This window comes from Pyrus communis, chromosome 9 (genome assembly GCF_963583255.1).
Source record: "Pyrus communis chromosome 9, drPyrComm1.1, whole genome shotgun sequence".
Classification (NCBI taxonomy): Eukaryota; Viridiplantae; Streptophyta; class Magnoliopsida; order Rosales; family Rosaceae; genus Pyrus; species Pyrus communis.
Window position 1 is genome coordinate 2,674,803 of NC_084811.1, and position 23,330 is coordinate 2,698,132.

Below are 23,330 nucleotides of genomic sequence, written 5' to 3' on the forward strand. Positions count from 1 at the left end.
ACGGTATCTTTGTCAACCACAGAAGCAGAGTATAGAGCAGCAGCAATGGCAGCTCAAGAGAATGCATGACTGGTACAGTTGATGAGTGATCTACATCAACCAGTAGATTATCCAATACCATTGTACTGTGATAACCAATCGGCCATTCGCTTGGCGGAAAATCCAGTCTTTCATGCAAGAACTAAACATGTGGAAGTGCACTACCACTTTATCAGAGAAAAGGTTCTACAAGAAGAGATTGAGATGAGACAGGTCAAGACGAATGATCAAGTTGCGGACTTGTTCACAAAAAGTTTAAGTACAGGCAAGCTCGAAAATTTTCGCTATCTGCTCAGCACAGTGCAAAGAATGAGAGCTAACATTGAGGGGGAGTGTTGAGAATCAATGTTAGGTAGAATCAATGTTAGGTATGGTTGAGTGGAAAAAATTAGGTGCAATTAATGGGTTTTGTGTGGTAGCAAATAATCTTAGTTTAATTAAGTGTGTGGTGTAGCTTTAATTTGGTTTGCTATAAATACCCAAGTCCCCAAGCATTGTAAATCATCCAAGGAAAAACAAAGTCTAGAGCTAAATAAGAAAAGCTTTGCTAATTAGTTTGTTTTGTGAGCTTTCTTTAAGAGTGTGCTCTATTTTCTTCTTCTTGGGATCATTAGAGTTATCTTGGATACTCTTCTTATTCAACATTTTCTTCTGCACCATTGTGTCAGTCTTGATATTATTACGATGTTAGAGCCTTGGAGTAGGAATGTCTTTCAGCACGATTGTTCAATCTTTTGTCTATCTGAATTTTATCTTGTCTCATATCTGAAGTATGAATATCTGTGGTGGGATTTGCCTTGCCGACAGCTTATAGGAATGATGATGGCTTGCGTCACCTACGGAGGTCGGCCAACATGTGGTCATTGTGGTGTCCAACGGAACATGCCAATGATATTACTTTAAATTAATTTAAAGGGGATTTGAATGTAGCGCATATAGATAAGTATATCCACTCTAGCCAATATGAATACGTCCACATCTATTAAAAAAATTGATTAATGTTGTTTGAATTTTTAAACAATGCAAAACGACAATAAAAGTGGTTCAAAAGATTTGGACTTGTTCACCCAAAAACAAAAACAAAGAGGGCTTTAGTTCATTGAATCATAACAATGCAAAATCATGACTTGTTCGACATGCAAACCCTAGAAATGGGAAGAAACGTAGTTGGATAACTTAATTGTAAACTAATCTAAATTGTGAGGGGAATCACACATACAGAGAGGAAGCACATGTCAAATTAAACCATGCAAATTCATGACTTGGTCTTTAAGTCAAACCCTAAAAACTGCAAGAAAAGTAGCTGGATAAATTCGTTACGTATCGAAAACCTTCACATGCAGGCATGGCAGGTAGCACAAAAGTCTTTAAAAATGTAAAAAATAATGGCTGGATTAAATTGAAAATTATTGAACTCATTGACCTTTAAATACCACACATGCTTCTCCCATCACACTTCAAAGATCTTGAAACCTTTCTCCTTCCGTTAACATTTGCCGTTCTCGATTTCGATAAAGATGCTGCATTCCAAGTATCTCACAGCTCCTTCGAGCTTTCGGAGACAGTGTCCGTCTCGGAATCGGATGAAGAACTCAGTTGTTGCAGGCAACAACCTTTCATCACTCAATCACATGAGACCAATACTTTTGCCTATGATTACACGATCTCAACCGTTGAAGCTATCTTCAACGGTTGTTAAGGCATCATCCCAGGACACCACAGTTGCTACGCAGCCGAAACATGAAGGCAAGAAGATCAAAGGGAGAGTGGTGTTGATGAAGAAAATTGTTCTCGACTTGAACGACCTTAAAGCTTCGATTCTTGATCGTGTTCACGAGCTGTTAGGCAAAGCGGTTTCCCTAAGGCTCATTAGTTCGGTTAATGATGACCCTGGTGAGAACTGAATACATAGTATTTTGCCTTTTAAGTTCGTAGATTAGATACATAAGCTCCTAGTTTACTTCTTAAATACTTAAAATCGACGTTTTTTGGATTTTTTAATTTGATATGTTGCTTTTTGTAGAAAATGAGTCGACAGGAAAAGTTGGAAAGCCAGCATACTTGGAGAATTGGGTGACCACAATCACCCCCTTAACAGCGGGGGAGACTGCATTTGATGTTACTTTCGATTGGGATGAGGAAATTGGCGTCCCGGGAGCATTCATAGTTAGAAATTATCATCACAGTGAGTTCTACTTGAAGACTGTCACCCTCGAAGATGTTCCTGGCGAAGGTCGAGTCCACTTCGTTTGCAACTCATGGGTATATCCTGCTAACAAGTACAAAAAAGACCGTATTTTCTTTGCTAACAAGGTACTGAAAATAGTCATTTCAATGCGCAAAAGTCCCCCACTAAATCAATAGATTGGTTCGTATATTTGTACAAAAAAGACCGTTTTCTTTGCTACAAGGTCGTTACAATCGCACGAAGTCCCCCAGTAATTAACAGATTGGTTTATGTGTTTGTGCAGACTTATCTTCCAGGTGATACACCAAAATCACTACAGAAATTCAGAGAAGAAGAGCTAGTAAACCTGCGAGGAGACGATGAAGAACGAGGAGAGCTTCAGGAATGGGACAGGGTCTATGACTATGCATACTACAATGATTTGGGGAATCCAGATAAGGGTCCCGAATATGCGCGTCCAGTCCTCGGAGGGTCTATTGAGTACCCATATCCTCGCCGGGGAAGAACAGGAAGACCAGCAACAAAAACGGGTCAGTAAATAAAATTCACTTCTCGTGCCGTCACTACTCAAACTCGGTATTATTAAAAAAGAATAGTCACTAAGATATTTATACTTGTCTTGATAGATCCTAACACCGAGAGCAGGCTGAAGCTTATCCAGAGAGTAAATGTATATGTTCCGAGAGATGAACGATTTGGACCCTTAAAGATGTCAGATTTGCTTGCTTATGTCCTGAAATCCATCCCTCAGGTCCTTAAACCTGAGATAAGAGCTCTACTCCTTGGTAACAAAAACGAGTTCGAAACCATGGAAGACGTACTTAAACTCTATGAAGGAGGATTAGAGTTGCCTGATGGGATACTAAAATACGTTAGTGATAGCATACCGGAGGAGATGTTCAAGGAACTTTTTCGAACTGACGGCGAAAAGTTTCTAAAATTTCCGGTGCCTCAAGTGATCAAAGGTAATATAGTATAGTGTTGTATGTGCCTTCAGTTTCATATCTGCTTTTCTTTTTAACCGATCCTGGCATTTTAATGATTTTTCTACCAGAGGATAAGTCGGCATGGAGAACTGACGAAGAATTTGCAAGAGAACTGCTGGCCGGAGTAAATCCTGTTACAATACGTCGTCTCCAAGTAATCTTAGCTTTCATGATTTATTATGTTGTATACATTTGTTTTTTCCCAATTGTTCATCCCTAATCGCTATAATTTCTGCATTAACTACAGGAATATCCACCGGCTAGCAAGCTAGACCGAGAAGCATACGGGGATCAAACAAGTCAAATAACTAAAGAACATATAGAACATAACTTAAATGGACTCAGCATAGATGACGCAATCAAGAACAAGCAGCTATTCATATTAGACCACCACGATGCATGGATGCCGTACCTGAGGGGAATAAACACAACTTCTACCAAAGCATACGCAAGCAGAACACTCCTTTTCTTGAACAATGATGGGACTTTGAAGCCAATAGCTATTGAACTTAGCTTGCCGCATCCGGATGGAGATCAGTTTGGCTGCATTAGCAAAGTCTATACTCCGTCTAGCCAAGGCATCGAGAGTTCCATTTGGCAACTTGCTAAAGCTTATGCACTTGTAAATGACTCCGGCTGTCATCAGCTTTTCAGCCACTGGTATAACCCTTTCAAAGAAATAACAGAAAAACACATCGTAGCATTTGCAATAGCAAAATAAATTCGTAAAATTTTAAATTTATGTTCATGTTTGTTGCAGGTTGAGAGCTCATGCGGTGACTGAGCCATTTGTGATAGCGGCAAATAGGCAGTTGAGCGTGCTTCACCCGATTCATAAACTTCTGCATCCTCATTTTCGTGAGACTATGAATGCAAATGCAGCCGCGCGACAGGTTCTCACAAACGCTGGTGGAGTAATAGAGGAAATAATCTTTGCTTCAAAGTTTTCGATGGAATGGTCGTCGGAAATGTACAAGGACTGGACTTTTCCTGATCAAGCACTCCCCATGGATCTTATCAAAAGGTAATATCTTGGTTAGTAGCATTTTTCAAGTACATTTTTCATCTACAATCGATGGCAATTGAAAGTATGTTCCTGTTGAAAATCAATGTCAAAGTTAGGCAAGGAAAGTTAGGCAATGTTAGGTATGGTTGAATAAAAATTATTAGGTGCAATTAATGTGTTTTGTGTGGTAATAAATAATCTTAGTTTAATCATTTGGTTTGCTATAAATACCCAAGTTCTCAAGCATTGTAAATCATCCAAGGAAAAACAAAGCCTAGAGCTAAATAAGAAAAGCTTTGCTAATTAGTTTGTTTTGTGAGCTTTCTTTAAGAGTGTGTTCTATTTTCTTCTTCTTGGGATCATTAGAGTTATCTTGGATACTCTTCTTATTCAACAATTGGTATCAGAGCCAAGTCGGTCAGGGATCGTTCTTGGTAGAGCATTGGTTGTAAAGTCTCTTGAAATTCCGAGTATGCTCTGTGGTTGCAGTTTTGACTGATCTTCCACATCAGAAAAGGTTTCTTGAGGTTATTGCTGGGGTTATCACAAACCTTGAGAGGGAGCTTCTTTGTGTCGAGAGTAGTGTATTACTCTGCACGGTAGTCACTCAAGCTTGTTCGGTGTAGTCAAAGTCTTGCCGATACGATGGGTGATCTTCAAGTTGTTGGAGGAATCAAGAAGCTCAACAACCAAAACTATAACACGTGGGCAACGTGTATAGAGTCTTACCTTCAAGGTCAAGACTTGTGGGAGGTTGTCGGTGGTAGTGAAGTTACACAACCGGCAGCGGAAGATGCTAACGGCGTCTTACGGAAGTGGAAAATTAAAGCAGGCAAATCAATGTTTGCCTTAAAGACCACAATAGAAGAAGAAATGTTGGAGCACATTCGGGATGCTAAAACGCCAAAGGAAGCATGGGACACTTTTGTTACACTCTTTTCAAAGAGGAACGATACAAAATTGCAACTTCTCGAGAATGAGCTGCTATCGATGGTACAACGCGACATGACGATTGCCCAGTACTTTCACAAGGTGAAGTCGATATGCCGCGAAATTTCAGAATTAGATCCAACAGCTCCTATTGGGGAAACCAGGATGAAGAGAATAATTATCCATGGTTTGAGACCCGAATATCGAGGGTTCATTGCCGCTATACAAGGATGGCCGACCCAACCATCACTTGTTGAGTTCGAGAATTTGCTTGCCGATCAAGAAGCTTTGGCAAAGCAAATGGGAGGGGTCTCGTTAAAAGGTGAGGAGGAAGCGCTCTACACCAAAAGTAAAGGCAGCTTTAAGCAGCGTGCTGGTGGTGGATCTAAAAGAAATGGTGACAAGGAAAAAGGTCATCAAGGAGGAGGGAGTTCTTGGCCAGGTGGAGCTCTGAAGTATCACGACAACCGTGGTCAGTCCCAGAATAATAAAAGATTTGAGGGCAAGTGTTACAATTGTGGAAAGAAGGGTCATATGGCGAATGATTGCTGGTTCAAAAAGCCAGTAGAAAGTAATGTTGCCAACTCAGAGAAGAAAAGTGAAGATGATTGGAATGCCATAGCATATCTAGCTATGGATGAAGAATGGGATGCTGAAGCATCTTCTTGGTGGTGCTCAGAAAAGGAGGCGTTGCCTGATTCAAGAGAGATAGAAGATAAGTTGCAGCAAAAGATAGGGGAGCAAATTGTTCGAATCCAGTCGAGACCTGATGAGTCTGAAGATTTGCTTGATGGTGATGATGTTAAGCAAGCAGTGCCCCAAAACCCTTGCCAAGCTAACATATATCAACAACCAGAAGAAGATAGACCTAGTGAAGTGGAATTATCAACTCCACGATCACAACTAAGGAGGTCAACAAGAGCACGGAGACCAAATCCCAAATACGTCAATGCAGCCATAATTGAAGAAGCAACAGAACCTGAGACGTTCGAAGAAGCATCGCAGAGTTCTGAGTGGATGACAGCTATGAAAGAAGAGCTTGATGCACTTCAGCAAAATCAGACTTGGGATCTCGTGCCAAAGTCAAGAGATGTGAAACCCATATCCTGCAAGTGGGTTTACAAGATAAAGCGTCGTCCAGATGGGTCAATCGAGAGGTACAAGGCACGATTGGTAGCTCGTGGTTTCTCTCAACAGTACGGACTAGACTATGATGAAACGTTTAGTCCAGTGGCGAAGCTTACAACAGTACGAGTCTTACTTGCACTTGCAGCCAACAAAGACTGGAATCTGTGGCAGATGGATGTGAAGAATGCTTTCTTGCATGGAGAGTTAGATCGGGAGATCTACATGATGCAGCCAATGGGCTTTAAAAGCGAAGCTCATCCTGAGTACGTGTGCAAGTTAAGGAAAGCACTCTACGGTTTGAAACAAGCACTAAGAGCATGGTACGGTAAGATTGCAGAGTTTCTAACACAAAGTGGTTATTCAGTAACACCTGCAGATTCCAGCTTGTTTGTCAAAGCCAATGAAGGAAAGCTAGCTATCATGCTAGTATATGTAGATGACTTGATCATAACCGGTGATGATGAGGCAGAAATTCTTCGGACGAAGGAGAATTTATCAGTCCGTTTCCAGATGAAGGAACTTGGCCAACTCAAGCACTTCCTTGGTCTAGAGGTTGATCGCACTCAAGAAGGAATATTTCTCTGTCAACAGAAGTATTCCAAAGATTTATTGAAGAGGTTCGGAATGCTCGAATGCAAGCTGATCTCTACGCCGATGGAGCCAAATGTCAAAATGAGTGCACATGAAGGAAAAGATTTGGAAGATGCGACGATGTATCGACAATTGGTAGGTAGTCTGATCTACTTAACCTTGACTCGACCTGACATTTCTTATGCAGTTGGTGTGATGAGTCGGTACATGCAAAATCCAAAGAAGCCTCACTTGGAAGCAGTTCGACGAATACTAAGATATGTGAAGAGTACAATTGACTATGGTCTTTTGTACAAGAAAGGTGAAGACTGCAAGTTAGTTGGTTACTGTGATGCTGACTATGCGGGAGATCATGACACCAGGAGATCAACAACTGGGTATGTGTTTAAGCTTGGTTCTGGAACCATCTCTTGGTGTAGCAAGAGACAGCCAACGGTATCTTTGTCAACCACAGAAGCAGAGTATAGAGCAGCAGCAATGGCAGCTCAAGAGAATGCATGGCTGGTACAGTTGATGAGTGATCTACATCAACCAGTAGATTATCCAGTACCATTGTACTGTGATAACCAATCGGCCATTCGCTTGGCGGAAAATCCAGTCTTTCATGCAAGAACTAAACATGTGGAAGTGCACTACCACTTTATCAGAGAAAAGGTTCTACAAGAAGAGATTGAGATGAGACAAGTCAAGACGAATGATCAAGTTGCGGACTTGTTCACAAAAAGTTTCAGTACAGGCAAGCTCGAAAATTTTCGCTGTCTGCTTAGCACAGTGCAAAGAATGAGAGCTGACATTGAGGGGGAGTGTTGAAAATCAATGTCAAAGTTAGGCAAGGAAAGTTAGGCAATGTTAGGTATGGTTGAATAAAAATTATTAGGTGCAATTAATGTGTTTTGTGTGGTAATAAATAATCTTAGTTTAATCATTTGGTTTGCTATAAATACCCAAGTTCTCAAGCATTGTAAATCATCCAAGGAAAAACAAAGCCTAGAGCTAAATAAGAAAAGCTTTGCTAATTAGTTTGTTTTGTGAGCTTTCTTTAAGAGTGTGTTCTATTTTCTTCTTCTTGGGATCATTAGAGTTATCTTGGATACTCTTCTTATTCAACAGTTCCGTTTTCTATGTTCAGAGGAATGGCGGTTGAAGATTCAAGTGCATCACACGGTGTGCGTTTACTGATAGAGGACTATCCATATGCTGCAGACGGGCTTGAATTATGGTCTGCAATTAAAACATGGGTTAAAGACTATTGCTCCTTCTATTACAAAAATGATCAAACGGTTCAAAATGATTCGGAACTCCAATCCTGGTGGAAGGAACTCCGCGAGGTAGGCCACGGGGACAAGAAAGATGAACCCTGGTGGTCTAAAATGCAGACTCGTGACGAGCTGATAGAATCATGCACAACTATCATATATATTGCTTCAGCTCATCATGCAGCAATCAACTACGGTCAGTACTCGATTGGTGGATTCGTCCCAAACCGCCCAACCATAAGCCGGCGGTTCATGCCTGAAGAAGGCACTCCAGAGTATGAGGAGCTGAGGGCAAACCCTGACAAGGCATTCTTGAAAACGTTTGCACCTCAGCTGCCGACACTTCTTGGAATGGCCACGGTGGAAATCTTGTCAAGGCACCCGGCTGATGAGCTCTATCTCGGACAGCGTGACACCGCGGAGTGGACAACGGATGCAGACATACTGCAGGCTTCTGAGGATTTTAAAAAGAAGTTGGAAGCGATTGAGGCCAAAATTGAAAAGATGAACAAGGATGAGAGATTGAAAAACCGGTTCGGACCGGCAAAGATCCCTTACACGTTGCTGTATCCTTCTAGTGAACCTGGACTTACTAACAAGGGAATTCCCACCAGTATCAACATCTAGATCTTCTCTTTTGTTTTTTGTTTATATTGTATTTTACTCATCTTATATGTTTTTTTTTTTTTTTAGTACAACGATATTTTTACATTAAGGGGAATATGAGTTCAGCAAAACCACACAATTGGCAGCCTAATTTGGCATCGAATTCGTTATTCACGAGATTTGAACCTAATACCTCTCACTTTCAAGTGAAGAGGAAACCAGCAGGCGGTAGTACTGAATGATTATATGTAATTCTTTTTGTTTGTAAGAATAAACTTAGAAATACAAATATTGATTTCGGTATTCATAAAGATTTTAGCTACAAGCCTTTTTAGAAATTTGAATAGACGAAAAGGGTATCAGAAACCATGTCATATTACCTCCTTTTCGGACAATACTGCTGTAACTGCTCTGTTTAAAGGAGTGAATCCGGTTAGGATTCCCTTTCCCTCTGGGTTAGGTTTTCCTGTCCTAGTATTTTTTTTTCCTAGTCCTAGTTGTGATTGTTACTTGTGCGATAAGTTAGCTTACTTGTATGCCAAGGCATAAATCTTTATACAATTATCTCGAGGATTAAGTTATAATCGAAATCGTTGATTTGTTTTACCATTGTCTGAAGCTCATGCGCTTCTGAAATCGTTGAGTCATATATGAATTAATGAAAAAAAAAATTTACGGTGTATCACTTGTTACATTAATTGTCCATTTGTTCGACAAATATAGATGTCTAAACATCTTCAAATCAAATGAATTTTTCTGAAGTAAATGGTTTCAGTTGTAAAATGATGCTACGTTGATGGGGAATAAGGAAAGAAATCAAGAAATTGTGGTGGGCAGTAGTAGGAGTAACACTGACTGAATCCATTTGAGCATACGAACAAACAGTTTTAGCAGTCCACCGCGAGTCCAAACCCACCGGTTATTTTTGCATCTTTATTAAGGATTAATATCAACATAATTTTACCAAAAGAGCTTTCAATAACTTAAAAAATACTTTTAAACGAGTCGTAAGCAGCATAACCATGAAAATTACCAAATGAAGAAAAAAAATTCAATTCATTTTATTCACCAAAAGGGTAATGAAGAGCGAAATTTTAAACTAAATTTGTAAATTAAATAATATATCATTAATAATAAAGAAGTAACTATATCTTTTTTTCACAAAAAATAAGCAACTATATCATTTGATTTAAAAATTTTGGTAGCTTTATCTTAGCCGAAAACTGTCACATCCTAGCCCCGGCCCCCACCACATATCGGGCTCGACTAGCACGATATTGTCCGCTTTGGGCTCCTATCACACCCTCGCCCACACCTTCACGATTTTGTTTTTAGGAACTCACACGAGAACTTCTCAGTGGGTCACCTATCATGGGATTGCTCTCGTGCAAACTCCGAAGCCAGTGAGCTCCCAAAATGAGAATATACATATAAGGTTTACAGGATCCACTCTCTTGACCAATGTGGGATGTCGGCACACTTCCAGCTAGGAATTGGCTTTGATACCAAATTGTCACATCCCGGCTTGGGCCCCACCACATTCTGGGCTCGACTAGACCGTAGCACGATATTATTCGATTTGGGCCCTTACCACACCCTTATTGTTTTATTTCTGAGAACTAGGCTCGACTTTACCGTAGCACGATATTGTTCGCTTTGGGCCCCTACTACACCTTCACAGTTTTGTTTCTGAGAACTCAGATGACACCCTCATGGTTTTGTTTCTGAGAAACGACACCCTCACGGTTTTGTTTCTGAGAACTCAGACGAGAACTTCCCAGTGGGTCACCCATCATGGGATTGATCTCGCGCAAACTCGCTTAACTTTGGAGTTCCTATAAAATTCGAAGCCAGTAAGCTTCCAAAATGCCTGATGCTAAGTAAAGATGAGAATATACGTACAAAATCCATTCATGAACGTGTGGGATGTTACAAAAACCATGTCGGATACAGAACTACAAAAACAGTTGTTTTTCAAACATAACCGCCGACTTCCTGCGCCAAAAATTGGTGCTCTTCTTCCTCTTCACACTTCAGGAGAAAAAGCTCCCCAATTTTTAAATCCTCAGTCAAAAACTCCACTAGATTACTAAATAACCATCCTTCCTGCTTCCTTGCGCTTCTGCTGGCGGGTTCATTTCCGTAATTTTGGAAAAATCCAATGGTGGCTTCGGACTCTTTCAGCGTACGGATCGTCTCCGTCGACTACTACATGGCGCCGCCGATGCCAGGCCTCGATATCTCTTACAGTAGCTTCCAAGGTAAGATTTTCCCAGCAGAAACGACGCCGTTTGCTTGGTTAAGCTCATAGCCTCTTTCATTCTGCGTTTCATTGAACTTGGACTTCAATTTCTTCAATTTTTGGAAAGTAGATTTCAATTTCACTGATTTTTGTTAACAATTTGTGCAAACAAACAGATAATTAAGGTTTAATCTTCAAATTAGAGAAATTGGTAGTTCGTTGAAAATTGCAATTTTTGTGTGAATTTGTTGTTAATTGTGGTTCAATTCAATTATTTTTGAAGGTGGGAAGGTGAATGAGGTGCCAGTTATAAGAATATTCGGCGCCACGCCTGCTGGTCAGAAGACTTGCTTGCACATTCATAGAGTAAGATTGTTGCTTATTTCTTCATTTCTAAGTATAATTTTTTTGGTATTTCTTTCCCTGCTTTCGGGTACGCAAATTGAAGAGTTTGGATAGCTTTATTTATTGTCTTCGGATCATAAATTGCCACGTTAATTTTGCGTATTGGTCGACGGGGTACATGTTTCTATATAGTTGTGCTGCTACTTTGCCTTTTTGGCGCTTATTTCTTCAGGCTAATTAATATCTTTTATAATGTGCAGGCATTACCGTACTTATATGTGCCATGCGCTGATATCCCGATTCAGCTGCACCAGAAAGGTACATAGTGTGTTTTGAACTAGGCCAGCACCAAAAAGTTGAATGCTTTACTGGGTTGGTGTTATTTTTAGACTTACTGTGTTCTGTTTACCTGCTGGAATTTTTTTTTGTAAAGCTCATTTTTTTTAGGAGATTATACATTTGTGTTCATTCTTGTCTGAAGTTTAGGGTTTGTTAAGTTTGACCTTCCTCTGTAGTTATGCTTTAGCACGTCATTTGAAGTCTGATTTGATACAGAAATATATTATTTTCCTGTTTGTTTGACCGCACAGGTGATTCGTACACACATGATGTAGCTCTTGCTATAGAGAAAGCTTTGAAGGTATGCCTCATTGAATCAGATCAAATACACTATTATGTAGTGCATGTTATCTGGTTTATGGTTCCCTGCTTCACATGTCTGGTACTGAAATACAGTTTTAATGTGTTTGGTGTGAACACTTACAGCTCAAAGGTAATGCTGGTTCAAAGCGACAACATGTACATAGTTGCAGCCTTGTCCAGGCTAGGAAGCTTTATGGTTACCACTCATCGGAGGAGTTGTTTGTGAAGATATACCTGTATCCTAATCTTGTTTCTATGGATGTATATCCTTAGTAGTCTAGGAGTATACAATTGAACACCTTAACAAGAAACTAAGCTACTATCCCCATGATGTCTCTCGTGCTGCAAGTCTTCTTCTGGTACTATCCTCATGATGTCTCTTGTCTGTTTGAGATGTATTATTCTTACTATTGAGTTTTGACGGTTGATGTGTTAGAGATTTCTTCCCCATTCGTTGTGGTTATTGATTCTTTGATGTGAAGTTCCCTTTAAGTACTATCAATTCTAATTTTATAGTTTATAAAGTAGTAAACAATGCGGTTTTTTATTATCTTGGACATTTTTTAAGTGGAAGCATTTCATTGGAGGTTGTGAGTTCTTAATGATGCGTCTGATTCTGTCTTTTTATTTCTTTTATATTTCCAAGTGTTAAACTTGTTCAAACTATTTCTTTTGTAGCATGTGCACCTCTGTAAAATCTTTTGTCAACCAAAGATATTGATTCTTGTGGGCCTTAAAACTGATTCTTTGCAAGATTTCACATTCTATATGGAATTGAGCCTCTTACTTGTGATTATAACCCTTGCGCAAATTTCTCAATCAGATTTTCGTTGAGCTTTTATTGACCTTCTTTAGATTTAAATGAAATTTGATGATCATGGATCGTTAAATGGGTGTATGTTTGTGAGTCACATTATTTTTTGGCCTTGATTTAGCTTGTATTATAAAGTGGACTAAGTGGATGCTTGATTTATCATTCTTATCATCGGTTTTCAGGGAAGCTCAGTTTTTGATAAATGCTTGCAGCCTCATGAATCTCACATTCCCTTCATTCTTCAATTTATGGTATATAACTTCCTGCCTATTATTTTTTTCTTTGATTGTCAGTTCATAAAATTGTACATGTTAGCATTTGGTTGCTAGAGGACTAAGTGCTCCCAAAGTTTAACTATGATGTTTTTTCTTTTTTAATATTTGTACACATCTGATTAGGTTGTTTTGAAAAGGTTCATATATGTAACCACACAAAATGTGCCACTGTCCTTACATCCTCACTTATAAATTCATATCCTTTTTGGTAGGTTGACTACAACTTGTATGGGATGGGTCATCTACATGTATCAAAGATTAAATTCCGTCATCCAATACCAGATGTTTTCGTCCATAGAAGGTCTGTTTACAGTGGACAGCCTAGTCAGGACATAGATAAAACGACTTGCATGTCTGCTGATTTGCAGGTCAACATTTTATCTTTACTGCATTTCATATGTTTGAATTGACATTGTTGGTATTTATGCTTTTGGCCAGGATTTGATGAGCATGATTGTAACTTTGAATAATGTTCTTGTATGACGTTTTGGATTTTCATATCAGGCAGATATACGTGGCCATCTGTCTTTGGGTTCACCTGTTTGGATATCTTCCACAATTCCAGTTGATTGGACATGGAATTCTCCTGGTGAATTTGAAGGTTCCTCAGATCCAGACATTAACTGCATTAAACGTCAAAGTATTTGTGAACTTGAGGGCGATTCTACTGTAGATGGTTTGTTTTTATTCTCAGTTATGCCACAGAGATTGCGTTATCTTTCTTCATCACTGTTCTTTAGCTGATCAAATCTTTACTACTTTATGGTTTCACAGAGATTCTTAATCAGCAGCTTAAGATGTATACTTCTCTCTCACAAACTTGTTCAGATGTGAAGATGGTTCAGTCACTTATACCAATTTTGGAGGTTTGTCTTCATCTCATTCAATTGCTATATTTAATTTATTGTTATGCGTCTTACATTTGTTCCTTTCTTTTTTGGTCCTTAGGAGTGTGAAAGGACTGGAATACATGAGGCAGCAATACCACCTGATCCTGCCAAACCACTTCCTGAAGATGCTTTGAAAACTCTCTCGGTTAATCTTGAATTTGACAACAAGCTTATTAAAGTGCACAGTGAAGCTGAAAGTTCTCTGTGTCGAACTCAATTAAGGAAAGATGTAAGGTCTGTGGAGCAGATGGCATCTCGAAAAGATGAAGGAAACTTTGCTGGACCCCAAACTGATAATCTTATTGATGGAGAAATAATTGGATCTCTGCCAACACAAGATTCTACTAAAGATAGTGTTCCAAATGCCAAACTATCATTGAATAAGGAACTTCCATCATCACAAGTAATCCCGACAGTAAACATGAAGGTATAAAAATCCTGATTATGCATCTCTTTTATCGCTGATGCAGATTTTTCACTCTTGGGAAATTCTTTTCTTGGCCCTGTGAATTTACAGGGGCTTGGCTAGTTTATTGCGTTTCCTTTTATGGAACTTATTACTGCAAGTTATTTGGAACCGTGTAACTCTTAACAACTAATGATTCAACCTGCATAGCTGTGATGTCTTTTGTATGTTGTTAGAGGTTAGATTCTTAGGTGAAGCCTTTCCTTCTGATATATTTTGTGTCTTGGCAATGATAGGAATCATATGTTTTCTCTCAGGTTACAGATAGTGAAGCATTAGGTCTTCTTAGATGGCTTGCTACTTCTCAGGCCGCTGATGATATAAACTCTGATGACGAACTTGTTTGTGAGACAATTCTTAGTCCCTTGTTGCCGGCAACAACCATTGACAATGTTCTAAACAAAGCTAATGTGGATTATGAGACTGAATCCCAAAAGGAGTGTCAGGACATACTTGATTCGGTTGGTGATATGATTGACTTTGAAAGATTGCAAGCAAGAGATTCTTACCCTTCAGATCGAAAGAATTCTTCAAAAAGTTCGTCTGAGTATGTGATTCACCAGGTGGATGGTTGTGGGGATGACGATTTCTCAACTCCTTGTGATGGATCAGTTGGAGGCTTTTCTGAAATAGAGGGGAAGAGTGAATTTAGGACCTCCGGCCATCAGGTGCAAGATGCTAGCTCCAGCTTCAATCATAAGCACAAAAAGAAAAAATTATGGGGCTCTTTACCTTTCTCTGAGACCTCAAAGATGAAGACAGAAGGGGAACATGCCCGTTTACACATAGAAACAAAGGACCCTAGTGGTACAAGTTCTTCTGAAAATGAAGTGGGAAAACGTGCAGGCACTGGAACTTGTGACGCAAAAGACAGTAGTATGTTGGCAAGATGCTCTGTGAGGGACTTGATGAGGAGAAAGAGATCCTACCGAGTTGAGCCACCTGAAAGTAGTGGGAGGCAGGAAAACGAAGACACACTTCTCTGCGCAAAGCGTTTAGATTTTCGAGTGTCAGGTACTGATGAGCATGACAGAAAGCCTCACGAGTCATCTAACTTCAGGCTATCGTTAGCTGACCAACAATCAGGAAGTTATAAGGCTTATAAATATGATGCTAAACCAACCAATCCTGGTTGTTCAATGTATGGTAAACTTCCACTGTGTTCTAGTAATGACAACATTTTACATGCAAGTACGTTAGATGGAAAATTGGATTCCAATGTGTTGATTGGTGAAGAAGTTGGTGCTGGTGCAATGGCTCAATTTCGGAACTCCTTGATTACAGGCCCTTCTCAAGTTCCTTCTGTGAACAAAAGAATGCAGACTTGGTCTGCTGAGCATGAAGTGGCTGATGGAGATGGTTATGTTGAAAGTGGCTTTGAAAGCTTATCTTCCAAGGGTGGAGTATATGAAATGTCTTTTGAGAATCCCATGGATGCAAATGCCACAACTGTCAGTGCTGTTCTAAACAATGAGAGGTCTGGTGTCCTAAAACTGGGTAGGGACTCTGTTTCATCTGGGCTCAGACACCCACCATCTGAGGTCATCTATCCAGATGATGAGGACTTAATTGGATTGACATTCCACAAGAAGCCTCCTGTTCCAGACTGGAAGGACAGGGCATCTAAAGACGCTTCATCTTTATACGATGGTATTACTAGCATTTGGTTAAGAAATATGTTTTTCAAAGAGTGGAAGTTGAAAACTTTTAAATATTGACCGATGATATTAGCATAAATGCCTTGTGCTTTGCATCCTTTAATATTGTTACCATTGATCCTATCTCTGACATTAAGTTGGTTCATTCATCATGCTTAGGTTTTAGGAATTATTCTGTTGATTTGGTTGGGTTCTGATGTCATGCTGTAGTGCTTTGCTAGAAATTATTGCTGACCAGCCTATGTTTTCTATTCAAGGAAGAGCTACGGATGACTATTTCCCCTTCTTTGTGGGAGATGTCCCAGACGAGAAAGAAATTCAGAACAAGTGTGTTAGAAGTGAATCTAGCTCTCATGAAGAATCTGTTATGGGTGTCCCTACTCACTATCAAACTGATGGCTCTTACTTGTATTTGTTAACACCTGCAACTTCACCCCCTTCTGCCGAAAAGGTGAATAGATGGTTGTCAAGTGATGAAAAAGGTATTTGCTAGAATTTTGCAGATTGAGGCTATTACAATTAGCTCTAAATTTTTGTTATGGACTTCTAGCTGCTACTTCTGATAGCAATGTGCCACTATCAATTTGAATCTGAAAATGATAAATTATTTCTTTTCTTGAAAGATATTAGACCTTAGAAAGTACAAATGTTTTCTCATGTGTAAACATTTTCTACGATCTTCTAGGAATCTGACTAGTTTACAGAGTTCTTTGCTTAATGATTGGGACTAAAGTTCACCTGGATGTGGTTCTGTAGATGACATTCCACCTATTCTGCCCCAAGGACCTCAAGAGAATCATGAAAATCATGAAGAAGAAAGGAACCATTTATGCACTGACAGGACGGGAATAGCGCAAAGAGAAGGAGATGCTGTTAAAGTTCAAACAAACTCCGAATGCTCACAAGATAATTCTCAGATTTCTGGCCCAGATGGGAGATCAAAGCCCACTCCTCTTAGTCAAATTGGATTCAGGGACCCTGCAAGTGTTGGCGCAGGCCAACAGCTGACATTGCTAAGCATAGAGGTATATAAAGTAGTAGTCTCGTCTTATCAAAACAGATAGCAGTACTAGTGTCCACTTTTATTTTTCTAGCTCTATCTGATTTAGAAAATCACAATGATTTTTCTGGAATGATTTGTGCCTATGTTTTAGGTTTAGTGGGTTGCAATATTGTCAACAATTCTTTTTGTTGCTTTATGTATAAAGGTTCATAAGAATATTGTGATTAAATTTTGTGTATTAAGTTTCCTTGAAACTTTCACTAGTTCAAATGTTTATTAGCATTTGCATTGATACAACTTGAATGCAACATTGGTGACAGGTTCAAGCACAATCAAGAGGAGATCTTCGACCTAATCCTCGGTTTGATGCCATCAATTTTATCTCTCTTGCTATTCAGAATGATAGTGATCCTATTGTTGAAGTTCATGTGCTTTTGCACAGTAAAGCTGAAGGTTCTCAGAGGTAAAATCTTATATTTACACTGAAATTTAAATACTTATCTTTCTTCGAATCTTTCTTCTACAATGAGTATGATGGTGCATCATCCTGGTTGGGATATTTGTAATGATTGTTTCATTTGGTAGTGACAATTTGGATGTTTTATATACAGTGGAATTTGTGGCCTTAAATTTTTCGGGCAATATGCTTAAATAACTGGAACATTATAAAACCTTTTGTAATATTTAAGAACAATGAAGATATACATATCAATACCATTTTCTAGGTAGTGTTGGCTGGCATTTTACAGTAGCTTATTCTGTGTTTCTTTTGCAGGAGTCTTGATGGAATTTCTGGCTGCAAGGTGTTGGTTTTTTATGAGGAGAAGTACTTATTCGATCATTTTATGAAAATTGTGTGCTCATTGGACCCAGATGTTTTGATGGGTTGGGATATACAAAGTGGTTCCCTTGGCTTTTTGGCAGAAAGGGCTTCATATCTTGGTATAGGTTTACTCAACAAAATATCTCGGGCACCGTCTGAATCCAAGGTGGAGGGTGAAGATTTAGAAGTTTTGGAGAAAGCAATACAAGATAAAATAATTCCTGAGGTGGTCATTGCCAATTCAGTTGTAAGAGAAGATCCAGTAATTGAGGATGAATGGGGAAGAACTCATGCCAGCGGTGTCCATGTTTGTGGTAGAATTATCCTTAATGTATGGCGGCTGATCCGTGGTGAGGTCAAGCTCAATATGTACACAGTTGAGGCTGTTGCTCAAGCTGTGTTGAGGCGAAAAGTCCCATATATGTCTAATAAAGTACTGGAAAAATGGTTTTCAAGTGGCCCTGGACAAGCCAGATATCGATGTATTGAATATGTAAATGAGAGAGCGAAGCTGAGCCTTGAAATAATGAATCAGTTAGACATGGTATGATAACTTCTTGCTTTGGTAATTAATTTCTAGCTTGCTTCCTCTGTGTGCGCTTGTATGTGTGTTTCATATGATGAGCATTCAGCGATGATATTAAGAGGTTGCTTTTTAGGTGCCCTTTATCCTTTTTTTCAAGCCTGCATTTCATTGGTTAGATTGGCCTATTCTTATATAACTTCTATGTCCTTTCTTTCCATTTGGGCATGATTAAAGTATTTCAATCGTCCCAATAGTTCTTCCATTTGGTCTTTTGAGATTAAACTTTTTATTTTTATGCTTATCTGATTAGTCTTCTAAATAAATGTGTATCTGATTAGCTTTATTGAGCTCGTAATTCGTCAGAGTAATGTTTACTCTCTTTTATATTTTTCTATTCCACTGCCTTTTTTATTAAGTTCATCATGACTGCTTTTGCAGATAAATCGAACATCAGAACTTGCACGTGTCTTTGGCATTGACTTTTTTTCAGTTCTCTCTAGAGGTTCACAATACCGTGTCGAATCCATGTTTCTGAGACTAGCCCATGCACAAAACTATGTTGCCATATCCCCTGGGAGTAAACAGGTTCTTACGAGTTATCTTTTACTCTTTCATTTCTCTCCTAATGATGCCCGTTGGTGGATTGCATTTTTCTGTTGTTGCATTGGATTCTTATGCAGCCGTGGATGATATATTAGACCATTTGATGACTCTGATGATTGATCTTATGTAGGTTGCTTCTCAACCAGCGATGGAGTGCATACCTCTTGTCATGGAACCAGAGTCTGGTTTTTATGCAGATCCAGTTGTCGTATTGGATTTTCAGTCTCTTTATCCGTCAATGATTATTGCATACAACCTTTGCTATTCTACATGCCTTGGAAAAGTTGTACCTTCAGAGGCAAATACACTTGGAGTCAGTTCGTTTTCACCAGATCCCCATGACCTTCATATTTTAAAAGATCAGATTCTGCTTACTCCAAATGGTGTCATGTATGTCCCCGAGAAGGTACTCTTTTCGTATTTGTTTCTGTTTTACAGATTTAATGCAATCGTATGGAGCATGCATTACAAGTTGATCATGTACTCAGAAGAGGGAGGAGAGAATAACTTCCATTTCTTGCTGTGAATCATGTGATACAGGTTCGCAAAGGTGTATTACCCCGTTTGTTAGATGAAATACTGTCAACGAGAATAATGGTTAAACAAGCTATGAAAAAGCTGTCTTCTTCACAGCAAGTTCTTCACAGGGTACGTTGCGTTATAGAATATAAAGTTTGTGTGGTTCCTCTTAGTTCTCAACACTAGTTGTTTGATATATGGTATTGTCCCTTACAATGTATGCATATGCTTCAATTGTTAACTGATTCATACTCTTCTGAATTCCAACGTTTGATCTTTTGTGACCCATACCAAGATAAACAAAAGAAGTTTTATTCAATCGCAAAGTTTCGAAGCTTAGATTTATATTCTGTTATTAATTTTGTCATCCTTCCTTGGAATGCATGTCTGGTGTGGATGTGGTTCAGTTGAAATGTGTTGTTGAATGAGAAGCGACAAATGTCTTTCAGTGGAACATGTTGTGGGTCCATAATTTATCAAGGGAGCCTCAAAATATGATGCAAATTTACAACTTCATTAGTGCTTTTTGAAAGAATTGATTCTCAAAGATATAAGTTTTGACATTTTGGAAATTCCTTTTTCCATCGATTGTGCTCTTTTAAGTACGTAAAGGTTGAATTTATCATTTTTACAAGCATCACATTCTTTTCCAGATTTTTAATGCAAGACAGCTTGCTCTGAAGTTGATATCAAACGTAACGTATGGCTATACTGCTGCTGGGTTTAGTGGCCGCATGCCTTGTGCCGAGATTGCAGACAGTATTGTTCAATGTGGCCGTAGTACACTGGAAAAGGCTATTTCATTCATAAATGCACATGACAAGTGGAAGGCAAAAGTTATTTATGGCGACACAGACAGGTATCAGTCAATTTCTTATGATGAATTAGATGAAAATTACGATCAGTTTTTCTTGATTATGCATCATGACACATCATGAGTTTAGTTCGGTGTGATTTGGTCTATTTGTGTGATTGCTTATGGGTCAATGGAGATTTTTGTACCAGTTCTTTCTCTTTTATTTGTGCTGAGATGGGAAAATTAACTGGCCTTATGTTTGTAGCATGTTTGTCCTCCTAAAAGGACGCACTATTGAAGATTCTTTTAAGATTGGACGCGAGATTGCATCTGAAATTAGTGCTAGGAATCCAAATCCAGTTGCTTTGAAGATGGAAAAAGTTTACAGCCCGTGCTTCCTGCTTACCAAGAAGCGTTATGTTGGTTACAGTTATGAAAGCCCTGAACAGATCGAACCTATTTTTGATGCTAAAGGTATTGAGACAGTTCGTAGGGATACATGTGCGGCTGTTGCCAAGACAATGGAGCAGTCTTTGAGACTTTTCTTTGAACATCAGGACATGTATGAGGTACAAGCACATGCGTCATGAATTCCTTTTCGTATTATATTTCAACTGGTTTGATAAGAATCAAGGCCAAAAAGGAAAAAGAACAAGATGCCTAATAAATTAGAAATACTCTGTGTGGTGAGACATCCATTGATTGCAAGTCAATCCATGCTCCCATGTTACTTCTTTAGTTTCATGGTTATCTTGTATTTGCCGGAGCATTTTGCCTGAAATATTGTTTTGTTGACTTTACTTTCCATGGTTGGGTGATCACCGCTGTTTTTGTGCGTAGGTCAAAAAATACTTACAGCGTCAGTGGAAGCGAATCATATCGGGAAGGGTGTCTCTTCAGGATTTTGTATTTGCAAAGGAAGTTCGCCTAGGCACCTATCGGGCAAGTTCTATTTCGGCACTTCCACCAGCTGCAGTTGTTGCCACAAAAGCTATGAAAACTGACCCTAGGGCAGAACCACGTTATGCAGAGCGAATACCTTACGTTGTGATCCACGGGGAGCCTGGGGCTCGTCTGGTTGACATGGTGGTGGATCCATTGAATCTCTTGGCTATTGATTCACCATACAGATTAAATGATCTTTATTACATCCATAAACAGATAATCCCAGCTTTGCAGCGAGTGTTTGGGCTTCTTGGGGCTGACTTGAACGAGTGGTTTTCAGATATGCCCCGGCCAGCCAGGGAAGCCTTTGGTAAACGCGCCTTTTATGCTTCCAATCCACACCGAACCAGAATTGATTATTATTATCTTTCGAGGCATTGTATCTTGTGCGGGGAGCTGGTCCAGGGATCAGCCCATCTGTGCAATCAATGTTCTGAAAACAAAAGTTGTGCTGCTGTAGCTGTAATTGGAAGAACTTCGAAACTGGAGAGAGAGATGCAGCAGCTTGCTGCTGTAAGTTCTTTGATCAGTTTTTTTTAATTAGTTTTTCGTTTACGACACATAACCTCTCCAATTTTTCATTCTTATAACCTTTGCTTTTGTATCCTTCAAATGAATTGTTACATTGTTTGACATATATTATTGAAATTCGCTTTTACGGATATCACTTCTCTTCTCTTGCAGATCTGTCGACATTGTGGAGGAGGGGACTGGGTCATAGGAAGTGGCATTAAATGCACTTCTCTTGGATGCTCGGTGTTCTACGAGAGGCGTAAGGTTCAGAAAGAATTACAAGGGCTCGCTTCTGTTGCTGCAGAAACCGGTTTCTACCCAAAATGCATGGTGGAGTGGTTTTGAAGACTGCAAGAAAATCTATTTCTTCTACTCTTTGGCCGAAGGCTATGTTGTTGTTGTATGGTCGTATCAGTTTTTTTTATTTTAGTTTTAGTGTATTTATGTGTTTAGCCATGATGTGGTAGAATATTAGTAGGGTCCAAATGTGTCAAGTAACATGTTTTTTAGTAAAATACTAATGGGCCCGCAAAGACGGGATTAGCAATCCCATACTTGTCGCCGCTTCGTGCTATTTGACATTTGACGTGACTTCGTGCTATTTGAATCTAGACATGGCTTCGTCCCATTTGAAAGTTGACGAGGCTTCGTGCCATTTGAGACCGGCTTTGTACCATTCGGTTGCGGGTGCAGGTCACGGATCTCCAGTGGCCTACGGCTTTATAATCTGGTTCCGAATTGCAACGATGATGAAGCTGATTCAGGGATTCCTTCAGTTGCCGAACTCCAAGGGCTTGGTTTGAACCTTCCTTCAGTTGCCGAACTCCAAGGGCCTACGGCTTTATACTCTGGTTCGAAATCACCATGATGGATACCCCGTTGTTGATGTTGTTGTTGTCGACAGAGAAGAAAGAGAGAGAACCGAGACGGTGGTGCTGATTCACGGGAGAAGCAAGGAAGCCTTCCTCTTGTTTTACTCCATTTTTGCCGAGAAAAGAGAGGGAAAGAGTCCCTGGAAGTTTGATGAGGAAGGAGGAGCTGCCGAGAAGCCAACAGGATCCTCTCTGGATCTTTTGGCGAGGATTCTTAGCATCTGTAAATTGAATTCGTTCATTGTACTTCGTGAGTGTGGTTAATTTTTATTAAATATTATTTATATTTAATTTTAAATAAAAATATTTAAAATAATTTACGATACAATGAACGAATATAATTTCTGAATTTCTGAATAATATAATACAATTTGAATTCGCTGAAATGGATTTGCGGAGCCCACCCTTGTCTCTTCTTATTTTGAAGAAGATAAATATAAAATGTCCACCTGCGAAGTTCTAAAGAAAAGAAAGAGTTAAATAACTTTTACTGCTTTTTCTCCCTTCTCCTCGTCCTCTTTTAATTTTTGTCAATTTCTGTGTGCTTTTGCCGTCAATCTCCTCTGTGCTTCCTCCCCCATTTATAGACTTGAGGGTGACAGTGGAAGAAAATCGGAATTAATATTTAAATTATTAATTTTTTAACGGACATATTTTATCATTTGTAT

At 39.3% G+C, this 23,330-nt stretch overlaps 2 protein-coding genes across 2 annotated transcripts; both read left to right on the forward strand.

The window, feature by feature from the left end:
- Positions 1-1,517: 1,517 nt before the first annotated feature.
- LOC137745934 (probable linoleate 9S-lipoxygenase 5) lies at positions 1,518-8,900 on the forward strand. The gene is made up of 8 exons (XM_068485967.1): positions 1,518-1,932; positions 2,063-2,352; positions 2,511-2,757; positions 2,854-3,192; positions 3,282-3,367; positions 3,461-3,873; positions 3,974-4,237; positions 7,998-8,900. The coding sequence occupies exons 1-8, from the start codon at positions 1,557-1,559 to the stop codon at positions 8,749-8,751; spliced, it is 2,769 nt and encodes a 922-aa protein (XP_068342068.1). The 5' UTR covers positions 1,518-1,556; the 3' UTR covers positions 8,752-8,900.
- A 1,822-nt stretch (positions 8,901-10,722) lies between these two features.
- Positions 10,723-22,923, forward strand: LOC137745856 (DNA polymerase zeta catalytic subunit). The gene is made up of 23 exons (XM_068485886.1): positions 10,723-10,991; positions 11,256-11,338; positions 11,578-11,635; positions 11,908-11,957; positions 12,083-12,195; positions 12,276-12,318; positions 12,956-13,024; positions 13,261-13,416; positions 13,553-13,724; positions 13,823-13,914; positions 13,997-14,365; positions 14,662-16,054; positions 16,320-16,544; positions 16,819-17,087; positions 17,386-17,528; positions 17,841-18,432; positions 18,853-18,999; positions 19,148-19,423; positions 19,558-19,665; positions 20,190-20,395; positions 20,598-20,901; positions 21,173-21,790; positions 21,962-22,923. Exons 1-23 carry the CDS (start codon positions 10,892-10,894, stop codon positions 22,133-22,135), a joined length of 5,760 nt encoding a protein of 1,919 aa, XP_068341987.1. The 5' UTR covers positions 10,723-10,891; the 3' UTR covers positions 22,136-22,923.
- The last annotated feature ends 407 nt before the right edge of the window (positions 22,924-23,330 follow it).